At 38.6% G+C, this 17,573-nt stretch overlaps 1 protein-coding gene across 1 annotated transcript in view; it reads right to left on the reverse strand.

Annotated features, from left to right (window-relative positions):
* Positions 1–17,573, reverse strand: part of USH2A (usherin) — an 811,661-nt gene that overhangs the window by 650,251 nt on the left and 143,837 nt on the right. The window contains exon 11 of the mRNA XM_047754984.1: positions 1,899–2,094. Within this exon, the coding sequence (XP_047610940.1) occupies positions 1,899–2,094 (196 nt within the window). The remainder of the gene's footprint in view (positions 1–1,898; positions 2,095–17,573) is intronic.

The raw sequence follows: 17,573 nt of genomic DNA on the forward strand, positions 1-17,573 counted from the left end.
TTCTAGATGAATGACCTACTTTAATAAAATTATTGGTGCTCATGTATTTTACTGGTGATGGAATCATTAGTAAGATTTAACTGTTTGGTTAAATCTAACAGTTTGCTTTCTGAAGCACATACAACACACACTGCTATTTTCTGTGGTTTTCTTAATCATATTAACAAGGTAAAACAGAATAAAAGCCACTTGCTAGAACCTCTAAAAAAAGAAATATAACACACACACACCCACACACATCCACACACACCTTCCTGCAGAAAATTACCTGGATCAACCAGTAATATAGGTAAATGGCAGGAAGGCTATAACAAATTAAGTAAAGTTTTAATTTTTTTTTCACTTTCTTCAGCTCTGGACTCTAACCCATCACAGGAAGGCTTTTATTGATAGAGGGCTGTCATCATTGGATTGTCTCTAAAGGTCTTTCTTTAAATGTTATTTTCACACCTGGAATTGAAAATATGTCTTATGTTAAAGAAGAAAGGATGCTATATACATTGAACTCAAATGACTTCAGTCCGTATCACAGACAACACTTACACCAAAATGCGCTTCTCTTTATAAGTATGATTCCTTTTCTTTCCCTGAAAAGGTAGCTTTCGTATGTTTGAAAAGCATAAGGGTAAGATATGTTAAAGATTTTGATATAATTTTTCTTTCTCTTCTATAAAGCAGAGAAATTTTGCGTAATACCATAAGCCAGGCCCATACTCCTGTTATTAAATTAAATGCTTGTCTAGTTGAATTATACAAAAACGATGCATGCATATCCACATATATAAAAGATAAAGAATTAGCTTTAGTGTTATAGCACAGAAATGAAAATGTCACTCCAGATGGTGTGTTCATATGTATGTATATATGCAGGTGTGCAGGCGGGTGGGTGTGTGTGTCTGCCAGGCATATTTTTATTATTATAAGGTTCAGGTCAGTGTTAGGAAAACCATGGCAGGCATGGCGTCTTGAATGACAATAGAAAAAGGTAAAGGGTCTTTTTTAAACTTCCTATACCAACCAAGACATGTTCAGTTATAATACAAGACTCACTTTATCAGGAAACTTTCATAATATTCTCATACATCAAAATTTCAAAGTGTATTATGTACATAGTGCATTTTGGGCACTTGATAAATTTTGTCCTTATGTGGCTGTGGTTCCGCTCAAAAATGTTGGATGTAATAAATTGCTATAATCAAATCTAATTTCTGAAAAATACCTGTGGGAGTAACAAACAAAAAAGCACGTCTTGTATAAAAAAATGATAAATAACACCGAAGGTAGCTGTTTATTATAATCAGCTTGGCACTGAATTACAAAATTAAAATGATGTGGCCCTTTATAACTAACCCTCGCAATATACATGATCTGTGGAATTATGTTGACTTATTTTGCATTTCATAGGAACAGTTCAAAGAAATATAATAGAAAAAAAAATGGAAAGATTTATCACAAAGGACCCTGTAGCACAGAATATTTCAAAAAAAATCCATTTATTTTGGTCTATTAAGAAAACTAGCATGGAAATGATTTCCTTAGAACTCATTAAGTGTAAAACATTTTGAAAAAGTGCTAATTTTCTAAAAGAAACATCTATGCAGTAAGCAAATTATATTTTTCTCTGACTTATTAGTATGGGATCATGTGAACCAATGCATCCTCGGAATAAAGAAACTTCTAAGGGCTTGATTAAACTAAGCTTCAAGCTGTAGTTTGATAGAATTATTAATTTAGTCATTTTGAGACAGTTAATTTCATCCAAATCGTTTTTTTTTTTTTTTTCTCCAGCCTGTCCTGAGCAAGGAAATTTGCTTTACTCTTCAGCCAAGAAACCAAACACAGGGTTTTATCCCAGATGGTGATAGAGATGTGACTGTAAACTTCTGCATTACACGTACCGATGACATTTGCTTTGCACTTGCACTGGCCTGAATCTGGGTGACAGGTAATATCTCCATTCACTGTCCCAGAGGCATTACAGTTGCATGGGCTGCAGCCCTCGGGATCCCACTTGCGTAGGTCATAGAATCCATCCTGGCACTGATTGCACCGTCTGCCAGACACATGTCTCTTACAATTACACTGGCCTCCGATCTAGAGAAGATACAACATTTTGTAGAATGATGAACGTATCTATTTTTAGATAATTTGCTCATCAGGTCCAAGACAGGGAGGGAGGGAGAGGGGAAAAAAAAAAAAAAAAAAAAACTTTAAATGTGAAACAGACAAGAAGGTAATAAGGTATTTCTTCTTCTGACTCACACACACGGGAGAGCTTCAGCAGGGTGCATGCAGAGAACCAAATGAAAATAAAGCCCACGGAGATCAGGAGGAGATGACTAAAGGGGAAGGCAAATGAAGCATTAAGCACCATATAAAGAAGTCCAAATATAGTCATGAGGAAACTGAAAATAGCAAAGGGCCAGCAGTTAATTTAGTCTTTAATCTCCACCTCCCTGTTTCATTCTTCTCATTTCCTCCTGGATCTAAACTCGCTCTATGCAAGCCTGGTGCTTAAACCAAGGGAGAATCTTTCTATAATAACCCTATCCTGTCGAGGTTTGAACTATGTTTAGAATTAAGTTCTTAAGAGCATCCACTGAGGTCTACGGATACTGACACCACAAACAGGTTTTTTTTTTTTTAACACACCACCACTCTTAGCAATATTTTGGCATATTTATGGTTCATTTACATTGTGATTTAATCACATATCATGTTTCCCTGATTTACATTGTGGTAAAAAATGCAGAAAAGTTATCTGTTTTATAATATTGTCAACTAAAATAACAGCTAAATAAAAGAGTACTGGAATTCCCGCTGTGGTTCAATGGGTTAAGAACGCAACCAGCAACGTTGCTGCGGCCTTGGCTGGCAGCTGCAGTTCCTATTTGACCCCTAGCATGGGAACTTCCATATGCCATAGGTGCAGCTCGAAATAGCAAAGCAAGCAAAAAATAAAATTAAAAAAAAAAAAAAAAGGAACCTGTGTTGCTTCCAGCTGTGGCTTGGATCTGGCATCTGAAGAAGTAGAAAAACCAGAGATTCTCATACTGAGTAAAGTAAGTTAGAAAGAGAAAGACACATTCCATATGCTCTCACTTACATGTAGTATCTAAAATATGGCACAAACAAGCCCATCTACAAAACAGAAACACACACACAGATGTAGAGAACAGACTTGTGGTTGCCAAGGGGGATGGGGGAGAGAGTGGGATGGACTGGAGTGAGTGGATGCAAACATTTAGAATGGATGAGCAATGAGGTCCCGCTGTACAGCGCAGGGAACTATATCCAGTGTCTTGGGATAGAGCATGGTGAAAGATACAAGAAAGGGAACGTATATGTGTGTGTGACTGAGTCACTTTGCTGGACAGCAGAACCTGGCACAACAGTACCAATCAACTACACTTTAACAAGAAATGCTTAATTAAAAATTGGTAATATACCAAATGTATGCAGACTCACAGGCATGGAGCAGCACTTAATAAATGATGCCTATAATAGATATCATTTTTTAGAAACAAAAGAAGTATGTGACCCTTCAAGAATATACTTCCAAAAACTCAGATACAACACTTTCCTGTTTGTTTGCTCTGTGATGGAACTCCTCTAACACTAACCCTAGGTGCCCTATTAATTTTCGTTGGCTGATACCATGTCAGCAAATATGACACAGGCAGAGCCTTGAAATGCTTGCAGATTTGGAGTTTATTCTCGCTGGCTGGGCTGGAAACCATGAGACCACCTTGTAAACAGACTCAAGAGATCCTGCTAGAAGAACTAAATGTCTCGGCTAATAGCTTCTCTCACCACCCCAGTTAACATTCTGCCTGACAACCACTGGATGTGTGAGTCAGGCCTTCCTAGATGACGTGACGGCTAGCAGATGAGCTAGCTAAGCGCATTAAATAAAAGAGCTCAGAAAAAGGTCAGCCATGCCAGCCCAGGCCAGCACTGTACCAAACCATAGAATTCTGAACCAAGTAAATGGTTTTTGGCATTTTAAGCCACCATTTAGAAGAAAAAGTTAACGGATGCAACAGCATTGACCAAAACTTAAATTACACATCTATACCTACTGCCAAGTAGGCTGGGAAATGTGGTTTATTCTTTGTGATCACATGGCCAAATGATACTGAAATTTCTGCTAGTAATGCAGAGGGGAAAATAGATAACAGGGCACCATTACTGTCTCTGCTAACAAACAGATATATGTCCATACCTCCTGTCAGAGAAATTTTCCACCTCTGTAAGGCTTAAAACACAAGCTTCATTTCTAACCTTTGGTCTTAGATGCTTTCTGTCACACGAACAATGAGGGAAAAGGGATGACCCCACGACCTCTAGTTAGACACCTGAAAATAATTTTGATTAGACTGGCTTGGGTCATAGTTCTACTTTTTCCAGTTTTTTAAAGGGGAAGATTTTTCTTCTAAATGTTTTTTCTCATATAAACAATTTAGCGCTTTTAATATTGCATAAGTGCTGTTACATCAGCATTCCATAATTTTGATACGTTGTGTTTTCATTTTTATTCAGTTCTAAATACTTTCTAATTTTCCTTTCTTTTCCTATTTAAACATTAGGTTATTTAGAAGTACATTAGTTTCCAAAGATTTAGGGATATTCCATAGATTATTCTGTTTATTGATTACTAATTTAGTTTACTAACTACAGCCAGATAACATATCTTATACGAGTAGAATTCTTTTAAATTTATTGAGACTTGTTTTGTGGCCCATAATTTGGATACACCTTGATAGATGTTTTGTATAGAAAAGTGTGAATCCTAATGCTGCTGAGTGTTCTATAAATGTCAATTAAGTTGCTTGACAATACTCTTTCAATCTCTATACTTACTGATTTGCTGTAAATTTGTTCTATTAATTATTGAGAAAGGAGTATTGGATTTTCTGCCTATAATCGTGGATGTTTGTATTTCTCCTTTCAGTTCTATCAGTTTTTGACTTGTATAGTTGCACTAACTCTGTTGCTTGGTGCCTACATGTTAAGGTATTTTTGGAGTTCCCTTGTGGTACAGTATGGGTCTGCCATTATCATTACAATAGCATGGGTTGCTGTGGTGGCATAAGCTCAAATCCTGGCCTGAGAACTTCCACATTACAGGTGTGGCAAAAAAATTTTTAAAAAGACATTTTTGCTAGGTATAGAATTCTACATACACCATTTTTTTTTCCTTTCTGTATTTTAAGTATGTTGCTTCACTATCTCTTTGTTTGCCTTATTTATTTATTTATTTATTATTTATTTATTTATTTATTTTTGGTCTTTTGTCTTTTTAGGGCTGCAGCCGTGCCATATGGAAGTTTCCAGGCTAGGGGTCGAATCAGAGCTACAGCTGCCAGTCACAGCCTACACCACAGCTGCTGGTCTATACCACAGCCACAGCAATGCTGGATCTGAGCCACGTCTGTGACCTACACCACAGCTCACAGCAATACCAGATCTTTAAGCCACTGAGCAAGGCCAAGGATCAAACCCACAACCTCATGGTTTCTAGTTGGATTCGTTTATGCTGCACCACGATGGGAACTTCTGTTTGCCTTATTTTTAATAGAGACTCTCATCATCCTGATAGTTTTTCCTCTGTAAATAATTTATTTCCTCTGGATGCCACCTTTATCATTAAAGAGAAAATTATTGCTAGCTTTAAGCAATTCAATTATGATGTGTCTTTTGCAATTTTCTTCATGTTTTTTCTTCTTCTTGGGTTTTCTTGAGTTTCTCCGGTTGGTGGTTTTGTGATTTTCATTACACAGTATTAAGAATGTCCAGTCATTAGTTCTTCAACTTTTTCTGTCTCTATTTTCACCTTTCCTCTCCTTTGAGAACTACAATTACACTTGATGTTGTCCCACGGCTCATTGATGCTGGTTTCATTTTTTCTCAATTATTTTTTCTATGTTTAATTTTGGATGGTTTATATTGTTAAGACTTCAACTTCACCACTCCTCTCTCCATTATGTAAGTACCATTAATTCCATCCAATTCACTTTCATTTTATACACTGTAGTTTTACTCTCTATATTTTATTTGTAACTTTTTTGAACCTCTCATGGATCTATGCAATTTTTTGAATATCTAGAACATAGTTACAATATCCATTTTAATTTACCTGCCTGGTAATTCTAACATCTGTTTCAGTTCTAGGCCACTTCTGATTGATTTTTGTTCTATAGATTGTATTTTCCTGATTCTTTGCATGTCTGATAGTTTTTTTTTTTTTTTGAGTGCCAGACATTGTGGATTTTTTCTTTGTGGGTGCTAGATATTTTAGTGTTCTTATATTCCTCAGCTTTGTCTGAGTCAGATAAGTTACTTGAGAAGAGTTCCTTTGGATCTTGCTTTTAAGATTTATTAGGAGGTTGTGGAGCAGTGATTCCAGTGCTATTCTCTACTATTGAGCCAAGACACTTCTGTGTCCTCTGATATCCTGTGAATCATGAGGTTTTTCCAGTTTGGCTAGTGAGAAACAGGCACTCCTCAGAGCCTTGCATGAATGATAAGCATCATTGCTTTTAATTCTTTCAGCTTGCTCTTTCCCCAGCTTCACACGTAGGCAATGACTGATAGTCAGCTGAATATTTAATGGAAGATACTCTATAGGGCTTGAGGATTATCTTTCTGTGCCACTCTTTCCAGAAACTCCAGCTACTATGGACTCCCCAAACACTCAGCCTCATCTCTTCAATTTGGAAAATCCCCTGAGCTCCACCTGAATTCTCCTTCTCTGTCCCTTGACCTGAAAATTCCCTCAAGGTAAAAAGTCAAAAGATTACTCTGTGCCTACTTCCTCTTTTCCTGATATTTTACTAAAATAAGAGGAATTTTAAAAATTATAATCCATAATTTTAATGATTGGTAGAGAAGAAAATAGAAACCAAATGGATTTTGGAAAAAAAAATTTCTAAGACAAAAAATAGAAGGAAAAAATGTAAGTTAATATTGACAATATGTTCAATTAATCAGAAGTTACAATGTGGGGGCCATATGAGTTGTATTTCTAAAACAAAAAAAAGTATTTTTCCTATAGAACCTCTGAAGGCCTTGAGATTGACAGGTGACAAAACACTGAAAGAAGTAGGATACAAGTCTGAAGTCAGAACAATGGCTCTCAATTAGGGGTGATTTTGTTCCCCAGAGGTTATTTAGCATTGGATGGAGACGTTTTGTTTGTCTCAATCCAGAGAGGGATTCTCCTATCATCTGGTGGGTCAAGGTCAGGGATATTACTAAACATTCTACAATATAGGGAACAGTTCTCCATAGCAAAGAATTATCCATCCAGAAATATGAGTAGCGCTGAGGTTGAGAATCATGAATTAGAAGAGTTCTACACACCAGGTATTTAGAGTGCCAGCTCCCTCTTTAGTCCTATGTAACCAGGCACACTCCTATTGCACAGTGACATCAGTCTTATCACTGCAGTGGTTTCTGCCACATATAAATGTCATGAACTGGAGAATGCCAGGTGAATAATGTACATTACAATACTTGGTTCCATTTAAGTGTTTTGTGATATTATTGCTGTTTATCATCTTGCTCAGCTGTCGAAAATATTCATTTGAGAAGAAAAGCTTCTACATTGCTGCAAAACCGAGATGTCTTTTCTTTTCCATTCTACAACTCCTGTCATTTGTCAGGCTGGTATATTTTTTTAACTCCCCTGCCCCTCCAAAAGGCATTTCAGAGAAAGTGCTTTTCAAACTTCCCCACCATAATCTCTAAGGAGAGTGCAAAAAGGTAAAATTCAGAAGCAGGCTCAAGTAAAGTGACAGGAGGAATGGGGTACATTTTTTTTTAAACTTTTGAGTGTTTAAGATGGAAAGCATGTCAAGAGGTTCCCCACATACTGTTGTTCCCAGCAATGGTTACATACTTGAACGGTTGTAAGAGGAAGTACTCTAATTATAGTCCTTCTAGTTCTCAAAGAGGTATAATTTCATATTGCCTCATTCTTTCCCCCTCTGGAGCATCACAATATATAAGGCAAATGCTAATAATAGCCACAGGAGGAGAAATAGACAGTAACACAATAATAATGGGGGAATTTTATACCCCACTTATATTAATGGACTGATCATCCAGACAGAAAAATCAATAAGGAAGCACAGGCTTTAAATGACACATTAGAGCAGATGGACTTAACTGATATTTATGGAACATTCCCTCCGAAAGCAGGAGAATACACTTTCTTCTCAAGTTCACATGAAACAGTCTCCAGGATAGATCACATCTTAGGCCACAAGTCAAGCTTGGTAAATTTAAAAAAATTGAAATCACATCAAACATCTTTTCCAACCACAATACCATGAGATTAGAAATAAATTACAAGGAAAAACTCTAAAACAAAAAAACAAACCCATAAACATATGGAGGCTAAACAATGTCACCACAGAGCCAATGGGTCACTGAAAAAAGTCAAAGAGAAATCAAAAAATACCTAGACCCAAATGACAATGAAGACACAACAATTCAAAATCTTTGGTATGTAATAAAATCAGTTCTAAGAGGGAACTTTATAGCAATCAAGCCTATCTTAAGAAATAAGAAAAATCTTAAATAAACAACCTAATGTTACACTAAAGCAACTAGAGAAAGAACAAACAAAACCCAAAGTTAGAAGAAGGAAAAAAATGACAAAGATCAGAGCAGAAATAAATGAGACAGAGACAAAGAAAACAATTGGTTAAAAAAAAAATCAATGAAACTAAAAGCTGGTTCCTTGAAAATATAAACAAAATTGATATGCCATTAGCTAGACTTGTCCAGAAAAAAAGAGGCCTTAAATCAATAAAGTTAGAAATAGTCACTGGGCTAAATTCGCTCTGCTTATGATAGGCTAAGAAACTACTATTAGCAATGGGAGGAATGCTACATCTAAGGAAGGTCAAGGCAATGGCCAGTGCTAGGAGGAACTGGACACACAGTGGAAGAATCAGGCAGGCAGTCCAGTTACTAGTTTGTGGATTTCTTTAAATACCTGGGATGTTTGCTAATCGGTGCCCTACACTGCGTAGCAACCATGCTCAGGACCCCTCTACTCTGCACCATACTGCGAAGGCCTGCTGCCCAAACTATGCAGCAATCGTGGATATAAACATTCAACTGTGTGACAACTGAAACAATGAATTTGGCAGGAAGATTAGTGACAAAGGGCAAGAGTAAGGCTCTGCTATCATTATCCCAGTGCGCATTCTCACCCATCCTCTACATTAAGAGATAGAAATTCTATCAGGGTGAATTGGAGGCATCAGCTAACTCACACATGGTATCTTCTGTGTGAGTGAAAATAGCACTCAGAGAAAATATGAAGTATGATTTAAAGATTAATAAATTAGGCAATCGCAGTCAATACGTATCGCAAGTTCTCTACATCATAGCATCATATTTTAAGTAACTCAAAGCAATGCCTTTAAAACAGCAGATATATGTCTTCTTAAGCACTCATTTGGCTGGTGGTTGAGAAAAATCTACTGTTCCACAGATGACATCTTCTCTCAGAACATACTAAAAGCCAGTGAGGTAACGTTTATGTCACCAAAGAATTTGAAAAGCAAACTCAAAAGTTTAAGAACTGGAATATTCATATCCAGTTAATTTCCTGTCCTGGGAGTTAAATCAGATTTTCAGAGTTTTGTGTGAACAGAAAAGAAAAACAGATGAGGGCAAAAATAATCTTTTAATTAATGAGTACATCCTTTAGAATATTGTTTTATAGAAATGATACTAGATTGGTGATTCTTATAAGCACTAATACTTAAGAACTAGCATTTAAAGTATTTGATACCTATTTTGTTGCTGCATTATCAATTACTAGAGATTGACTCTACTCTTATTTCTTGAGTCTTGTATCTCATCAGACTATTGATAGGTCCACTGCTAAGCATCAAAGAAACATAATGTCTGAAATGATTTAATATTGGAGTATTTATATTATTAAGCATCTGAATGTAAATTCTAAAAATAGACTTTTAGCCTTTTTTAAAAAAAAATCATTTGCAGCTGCTGCTGCTTTTAAGAAAAAAATGTATACATCTCTATTTGTCTATGTATCTATGTATTTACATATCTTTACACAGTATGTCCTATCTGCTAGGAACTTACTCAGTGCTAAGCAGTGACTCTGAGAATTACTACATATTTCTAATATAGACACAATGACTTCTTTCCTTAAGCTTCTACCGCTCTTAAGAGAAGAAAAGTCCACATTAGTGTAACAGGACGCCTTTGTAAGGTACTCATTCCACTTCAAAAATGAATGAATCTGCAGCGGTTCCTGCCACATATAAATGTCACGAATTGGAGAATGCCAGGTGAATAATGTACATTACAATACTTGGTTCCATTTAAGTGTTTTGTGATATTGCTGTTTATCATCTTGCTCAGCTGTCGAAAATATTCATTTGAGAAGAAAAGCTTCTACATTGCTGCAAAACCGAGATGTCTTTTCTTTTCCATTCTACAACTCCTGTCATTTGTCAGGCTGGTATATTTTTCTAACACCCCTCCCCCCGCCAAAAGGCATTTCAGAGAAAGTGCTTTTCAAACTTCCCCACCATAATCTCTAAGGAGAGTGCAAAAAGGTAAAATTCAGAAGCAGGCTCAAGTAAAGTGACAGGAGGAATGGGGTACATTTTTTTTTAAAACTTTTGAGTGTTTAAGATGGAAAGCATGTCAAGAGGTTCCCCACATAGTGCTGTTCCCAGCAATGGTTACATACTTGAATGGTTTTAAGAGGAAGTACTCTAATCATAGTCCTTCTAGGTCTCAAAGAGGTGTAATTTCATCTTGCCTCATTCTTTCCCCCTCTGGTTTAGGTCTATTTCACCCAAAGATTATAAGCGATGGCTTATAAAAGATGCATATATGTCACACCATGTTAAATTAGAGCATTTCATAAGTGTCATTTGAATGACACAACTATACCTTGTGGTCTCATTGTAATTTGCTGCAAAGTTAAGGTAGTGGTTATTAACAAGACGGTGTCAGCTCATGTTGTATACAGAAATGCTCTTAAAAAGCTCATTTAACAATTTTTTTTAATTTAGTAAAAGCGATCAAAGTTGCTATGAACTTATGCAGTAGACTGCTTGCCTACTATAACGTAAGTTTATTTAACCAGTGAAAATGTGAGTTCCAAATATACTGAGAGGAAAGTGTGTTAGATAAGACAGAAACTAAATAAATCAGGCTTTTAAAAAAGCGCCTTTATAAAATATTCAGATTAGTTTACGTATAAGACAATGGCTTACATCTTTGGTGCATCTGAAGCACTAAGGGGGCTACGTTAACTCTTTAGTATCAACCAAACCTCCACTTGAGAATTGCATTGGTTCCAAGAAATTAATTTGCCACCGAAATATATGCACATTACTATTTCCCCAATATTTAGGCATCTTTCGTTACGTTAATAGGATTTGAAACATAATCCCAAAACGAATGGATATGTTTCCTTCCTCCTTTGAGTCGTGCACGTAAACCTGCAGTTCAGCAACCTGTGTTGGGTTCTTTTGTCCCAGGCTCTGTGCTCAGTGCTGAGAACATGTATTTAAGCAAGACCCAGCGTGTCTCTAACCTCAAGTTGGAATCAGAAACAAACACTGCTGCTCTACTCCATTACTTCCTGTGTGAGATTAGCAGCACCGCCTAATTTCTCTGAGGTTCAGTGCCCTAAATTATACAATAAATTAAATTATACAATAAATTATACAATAAATTAAAAAGTACTTCACCGACTTGAGTCAGGACTGAATTAATTGACTAAAAGTACATGGCATCATCCTTTGTATAAGGCAAGCATAAAACAAATGGAACCTATGAGAATATTATAGACTAGTTTCTGTCCTCATGCATTTTGAGCAATATGTCATCCATCTGCCAATCCATCTGACACATTTCAACATGTGGCCCTTCCACGCATGGCCCCAAAACTGTGTGTGGGTTGATCAAGTGGAGACCAGTTCTACAGCCCATCAGGAGCTGAAACACTTCCCAGTTCTTTGGAAGACTAGAGGCCTAGTGCTCCCGCCACTGGTTTGCCCTTGATCCCAGCAGCACAGCTGTCTCTGGAAATGCTCAGCACATGGGTTCGGTGTGCAAAAAAGAAAGGAGACTAGTTTTACGCTGCTCTTAAATAAATCAGTATCATCAAACATACAGAGAAAGGGTCCCTATGATGTACTGGCTAATATTTAAACTACACATACTTTATCTATATCCAAAAAAGGTAAATACACTTTTGCTTTTTATTCACAATTCCAAGATACATTTATCTATATGTATATACATTAAGTCTATAGATATCTAGCCACATATAAATACACATATATCTATGTATCCTATGGTGGTTACTCTTGCTAAAAGTCATCAAATAGTCATATTTTGAAACTGCCTTCAAGATCTCCAATTCCTAAGCCATTTAAGAATGGCACGTTCAATGCCATTTTTCCCTTTGCAATTGTCCTGCATCGGGGAACCTAGAGAGGCAATGGTTATTTTTTCACTTGTGTGTCCCTAGGGTCTCTCACACAGGGGCTCATGAATGCCTCTCTCCATCTTGCAGACAAGCAGGTTCTCCTTCCACTCACGAGGTGAGGTGGAGCAGCCCACTTTTCTCTGGTGCCTCTGCCACCCCCTAGGGTCCACCCCCTAGGGTCCACCTCCAAGCAGGGCATGCCATCTCTATTAGCGGTCTGGTAACCCCAAGGTGCTGAGGAAGTACTACATTCTCATGGAATCTCATTACACAGGAGCCACTACATTGTGGATACAGAAGAAAACATCCTTCTCACTGCTGGGCTACCTTCTGACATGAGCCGTGAGCAGAGAGGAGTCTTTCCCCATCAACGTCCATTCTCCTCGTCCCTAGCACACAGCCATAGCTTGGAAGTGGTACCTAGCCAGGGACTGCATGTTCCCAGCCCTCCATCAAACTAGTAGAGCTCTGTGACTTCCTCTCAGCAACAGGATGCTACCCGAAGAGACATGTGCCGCTTTTGGACCAAGACTTTTAAAAGGTGAGAGCATCATTTCCCCACATTGTCGGGTTTGTTTGTTTGTTTGTTTTTTGCCCTTTAGGGCCACACCTGTGGCATATGGAAGTTCCCAAACTAGGCGCCGAATCAGAGCTGCAGCTGCCAGAGCCACAGAAACATGGGATCTGAGCTGTGTCTGCGACCTACACCACAGCTCACAGCAACACCGGATCCCCAACCCACGGAGCGAGGCCAGGAATCAACCCCGCATCCTCATGGATACTAGTTGGATTCATTTCCACTGCGCCCCAACAGCCACTCCCACTCTGTGTTTTCTTTTCCTATGGAAAGGCAGAGCCACACAGTGGAAGGAGGCTGTGCCCTGAGTTGTCATATGGAGAAGAGCCACCAAGCAACCAGGAACACTGCCTTGGAGGGGTTACAGGAACAAGAAGTCAACTCCTATACTGTGGGGGCCACTAGACACGTTGGGGTCTATGTTAATCTGATTAGCTTATCCTAACTACTACTGGTAGCGATGCGGGGACCCTGCTATTACCTTACATTTATTAGCTAAATCAATAACTGCTTACAACCTAAAGTTCCTGCCAATGCTGTCAGCACAGTTGAATCTGACCCTCAATGCCTGAGGTATTATTACTTGGCCACGTTTGTATACCCTGACCCTTGGGATGAGTTCATTTCCAAGGAGATGCCAGGTGTGTCCAAACATGTGGTCCTCAACTCAGGCAGAGGCTGGGAACTTCAGCTTGGTTGCAGCTTCCTCTACTTTATCTCCAGTTTGGCACAACCTTGGTTCTTGGATAAATTCTTCAGTAGAGCCTTTCCATCAAGCTCAGATCCATTTTTTTCCTTCTTTCCCTATTTGCACCCAGAACCTTTGCACCCGTCCTTGGTATCTGGCCCTCTACATTCTCAGGTTAATTGGTTATTACTGGACTTACCAACTGCAAGAGAAAGTCTCTGAATGGGAGACCAAATCTTTGCGTTTTTCTTTAAACTCCGCAGCTCTCATATCCTTCACCATCCTAAATGCCTATCGTCTGCACCCATACATCACGCTGGTCAGGGTCAGTCTCCCCAGAGGCTGAGGAGACTTGTGCATTGCTGACTTCATGCACTTTAATATTTGGGTAACACAAAATATAAGGCAATACATTTCTAGAAAATTCATGACTTTTGGATATGTTGTGATAATTAATGACAAATACCTAGTTCTGAGCAGAGGAAAAAGCACTGATGAACTGCAGGAAATGGGACATTATGCAGAGAAAGTATATTCTGCTTCACTTTTAATGTATTTCCTTGAAAATTATCACTCTGGGAGAACAATCAATTTTCACACATAGGATTCTTATTCCTTATGATTCCACCTCCCATGGGTCAGACCTAGAAATACTTCCTTCATTGATGCCTTTCCATCTCATCTAATTCATCCCAACCCCTCATCGCCTGCCTTATTAATTTATTTTTTAACGTCTCTTAATCATCTCTCTTTTCTGGCTCTATTACAGCAGTCTACTCGCACCTTATTGAGCATTGCACTCAACTATACTTCTCTCTTTTCATATAAATACAGCTGTATTTTCAGTTTTCAGCCATATTTTATGTATGTATGTATGTATGTATTTATCTTTTTAGGGCCACACCCATGGCATATGGAAGTCTCAGGCATAGGGGTCAAATCAGAGCTGCAACTGCCAGTCTATGCCACAACCACAGCAACGTGCAACCTGAGCCACATCTAGGACCTATACCACAGGTCAGGGCAATGTCAGATCCTTAACCCAGTGAGCGAGGCCAGGGATCGAATCTGTGTCCTTTATGAATACTAGTTGGGTTTGTTTCCACTGAACCACAATGGGAACCCATATTTTTATTTTTTTTAATAGCTGATTGAAAATGTCCATTTCTGCTGTACAGCATAGTGACCCAGGTTTGTCACCACCGAGCCACGATGGGAACTCTCTCAGCCAACTTTTAGATTCCCTTGTTCACTGTTTTTATTCCCATTTAAAAAAAAAATGGCCGAGGGTAGAACCTCTAATTTTGAGGACTAAGTTTAGGGTATACTTTGATGGCAATTTAGCAGGGGCTTGGTAGACTGGCAAACTTAGAAAACCACTCAATTTTAGAGTGGAATTCAGAGGCTAGGACAGAGTGCATCCACCCCTAATCAAGTATTTACATGTACAAATCCATATCCAGTCTCTTTTCTCTGTGCATCTTTGCCAGACAGTGTTGTAGCAACCAGGCTGTGAAAGACGGGTCCATAGGGGAGCACCAAGGGGTCACCCAGGAGCTTTCACAAATGCAGACTCTGTCCTCACTCAAGACTCGCTGGATCAGAATCTGTCTTTGAAAAAAACATCTGAGATGTTCACATGCATATCAAAATGTTAAGCAGCACTGCACTGGCTTGACCTGCTGTATCTTGTCTGTTGTGGCTTAACTCTCATGGTTTCCCTAGCCAGATCCAAGTACACAGCAAAGTAAGGGGGGAAGAAGGGAAGAGAGATGGAGAAAATGCCAAGTGGAAAGGCACGCTGACATTTCTTGAACACCTTCTGCAAGAGGCAGGCCCCATGCTGTGGCCTTGCTCTAGAATCCACTCCCATCAGCAGCACTACCTGTGCACACGGCTAGAGAAGGTACTCCGGGAACACCAGCCCCCGTACGAAGGGCGAGCTCAGTGAAGCGGCAGGTGGGAGCCAGAGAGCTTACTCCTACTTGAGTCTGGAAGAGCCTGGGATCTTTTCTTTCCTTCCTTTCCTTTCCTTCATCCTTCCTCACTCTCTCTCTCTCTACACACACACACCCCCCTACACTTGAAGCATTACCTTTATGGATCCTTCTTCGAATACCTCAGAATTTATTAAAAAGCATCATTCAGGCCTGGAGCCCTATCTGGGTCTTCTGGACGCACGTCACACTAGATGAGGAAACGGGAAAGAAGGGACAACCTCCAACTCAGGGGAAAAGGGCAAAGGACTCCTGCACTGAGTCCCAGGGAAACAAGAAGGAACTGCAGTGCTGCAGTGACATCCTGGGAAACTCACATGACGTGTACCTATATTAGTCAAGCCTGCTCCTAAGAGAAATAGACTTATTTTCCCCAGTGCAGTAAATTTTTTTTTTCCCCTGGCTCAGGTATACATTTTGTATATGGGAAGCTCTCGTCCCAAAAATACATAAACAGAAGAGACAGACACACTCCCACCTCCGATTCAAAGGCATATATGGATACCCTAAAATCATCCACAGTAGTGTTAGGACCCAGGGCCCCCATACGAAGGATTCCTCTAAGACAGCAACAATTCCTCTCCGTTTTCTCCTAGGAATGCTAGATTATGTGCTTTAGATGGTCTATGTGCCTTGACGCTGGCATCAGCACTTTTAGCATTTAGTGACTCAGGGCATCATTCCTGCCGTTTTCAAGATCTTGGCATTCACAAGAGGAAGAATTATAACACTTCTTATGGAAGAATAAGGCAAACATGCTGTATCTTAGGAGACTGGATGGAGCTGCAAATGACAAGTGCCAAAGGGAACGTTCCCTTCCAGAACACAGAGCCCACAGCATAGTCACTGGGGACCATTTGGGGCTGGCTTGATTCCTAAGTTATTATAACCAAATGAGACTTGAACTACTGCCTAATTTCCTTGTATGCGCCCTAATATTGTTAAGGATTGCAACTGCATGAATTTTTAAAATGTCCTTGAATTTTACAGTTTATAATTCTGACATTGTTGACAGCTTTTTTAGTGTGTACTGTACTGTTATTCTACTGAAAATGGTAAATATTTTTTAAAATCTTTCCTAATATTTAGGCAAGGTGTACCTGACACTACATTTCCTCGTGTAATAGTTAGCACAGATTTTGTGTCTATACCTAAGGCATGAGAAAAACAAAATGAAAATTAGATAAAATGTGACTGTGATTTAGAGAGGAGAATATGGAGCTTTTAAATTCATGAAAGTGTTCTATCATTGGGTCTACCTTCAGATTTATATATGTAGCTCTCTGGCTACATGTCAAATTTCATGAAAATTCTCTACATTTTTTTTTTCTGACTATAAAAATGATCAACAAAGCAAATTATGCAGAGAAAAAAATAAGGGAAAATGTTTTTAAAACAAAGGAAAATGTTATTGTAAATCATCTCTCCTGTTGTGCATTTTTATATTTTTACACATGGAAAATATTATACAGAAGCGTCTTTTAAAAAGCATTTTTTCTTATTCTTCTTGTCCCCTACTCTCACTCCTGAGATCAAAGTACATGGTGTAATACATCAGTAATTTTTTTCTCACTACTGAATAATATCCCATTGAGCAGATATATTATATCTATCCACTCATGAGTTAGTGGACATTTGGCTTATTTCTACATTTGGACTATGATGGATAAAGCAGCAAGGAGCATTCATGAATAAGGCTGAGTGAGGATCTATATTTTCTTTGTGCTTGAACCTATAGCAAGGAGTTCAAGTTCTGGGTCATATGGTAAATCCTATAGTTAATATTTTGAGGAACCCCAGACTGTTTTC

Source organism: Phacochoerus africanus, chromosome 12 (assembly GCF_016906955.1).
Source record: "Phacochoerus africanus isolate WHEZ1 chromosome 12, ROS_Pafr_v1, whole genome shotgun sequence".
NCBI classification, from domain to species: Eukaryota; Metazoa; Chordata; class Mammalia; order Artiodactyla; family Suidae; genus Phacochoerus; species Phacochoerus africanus.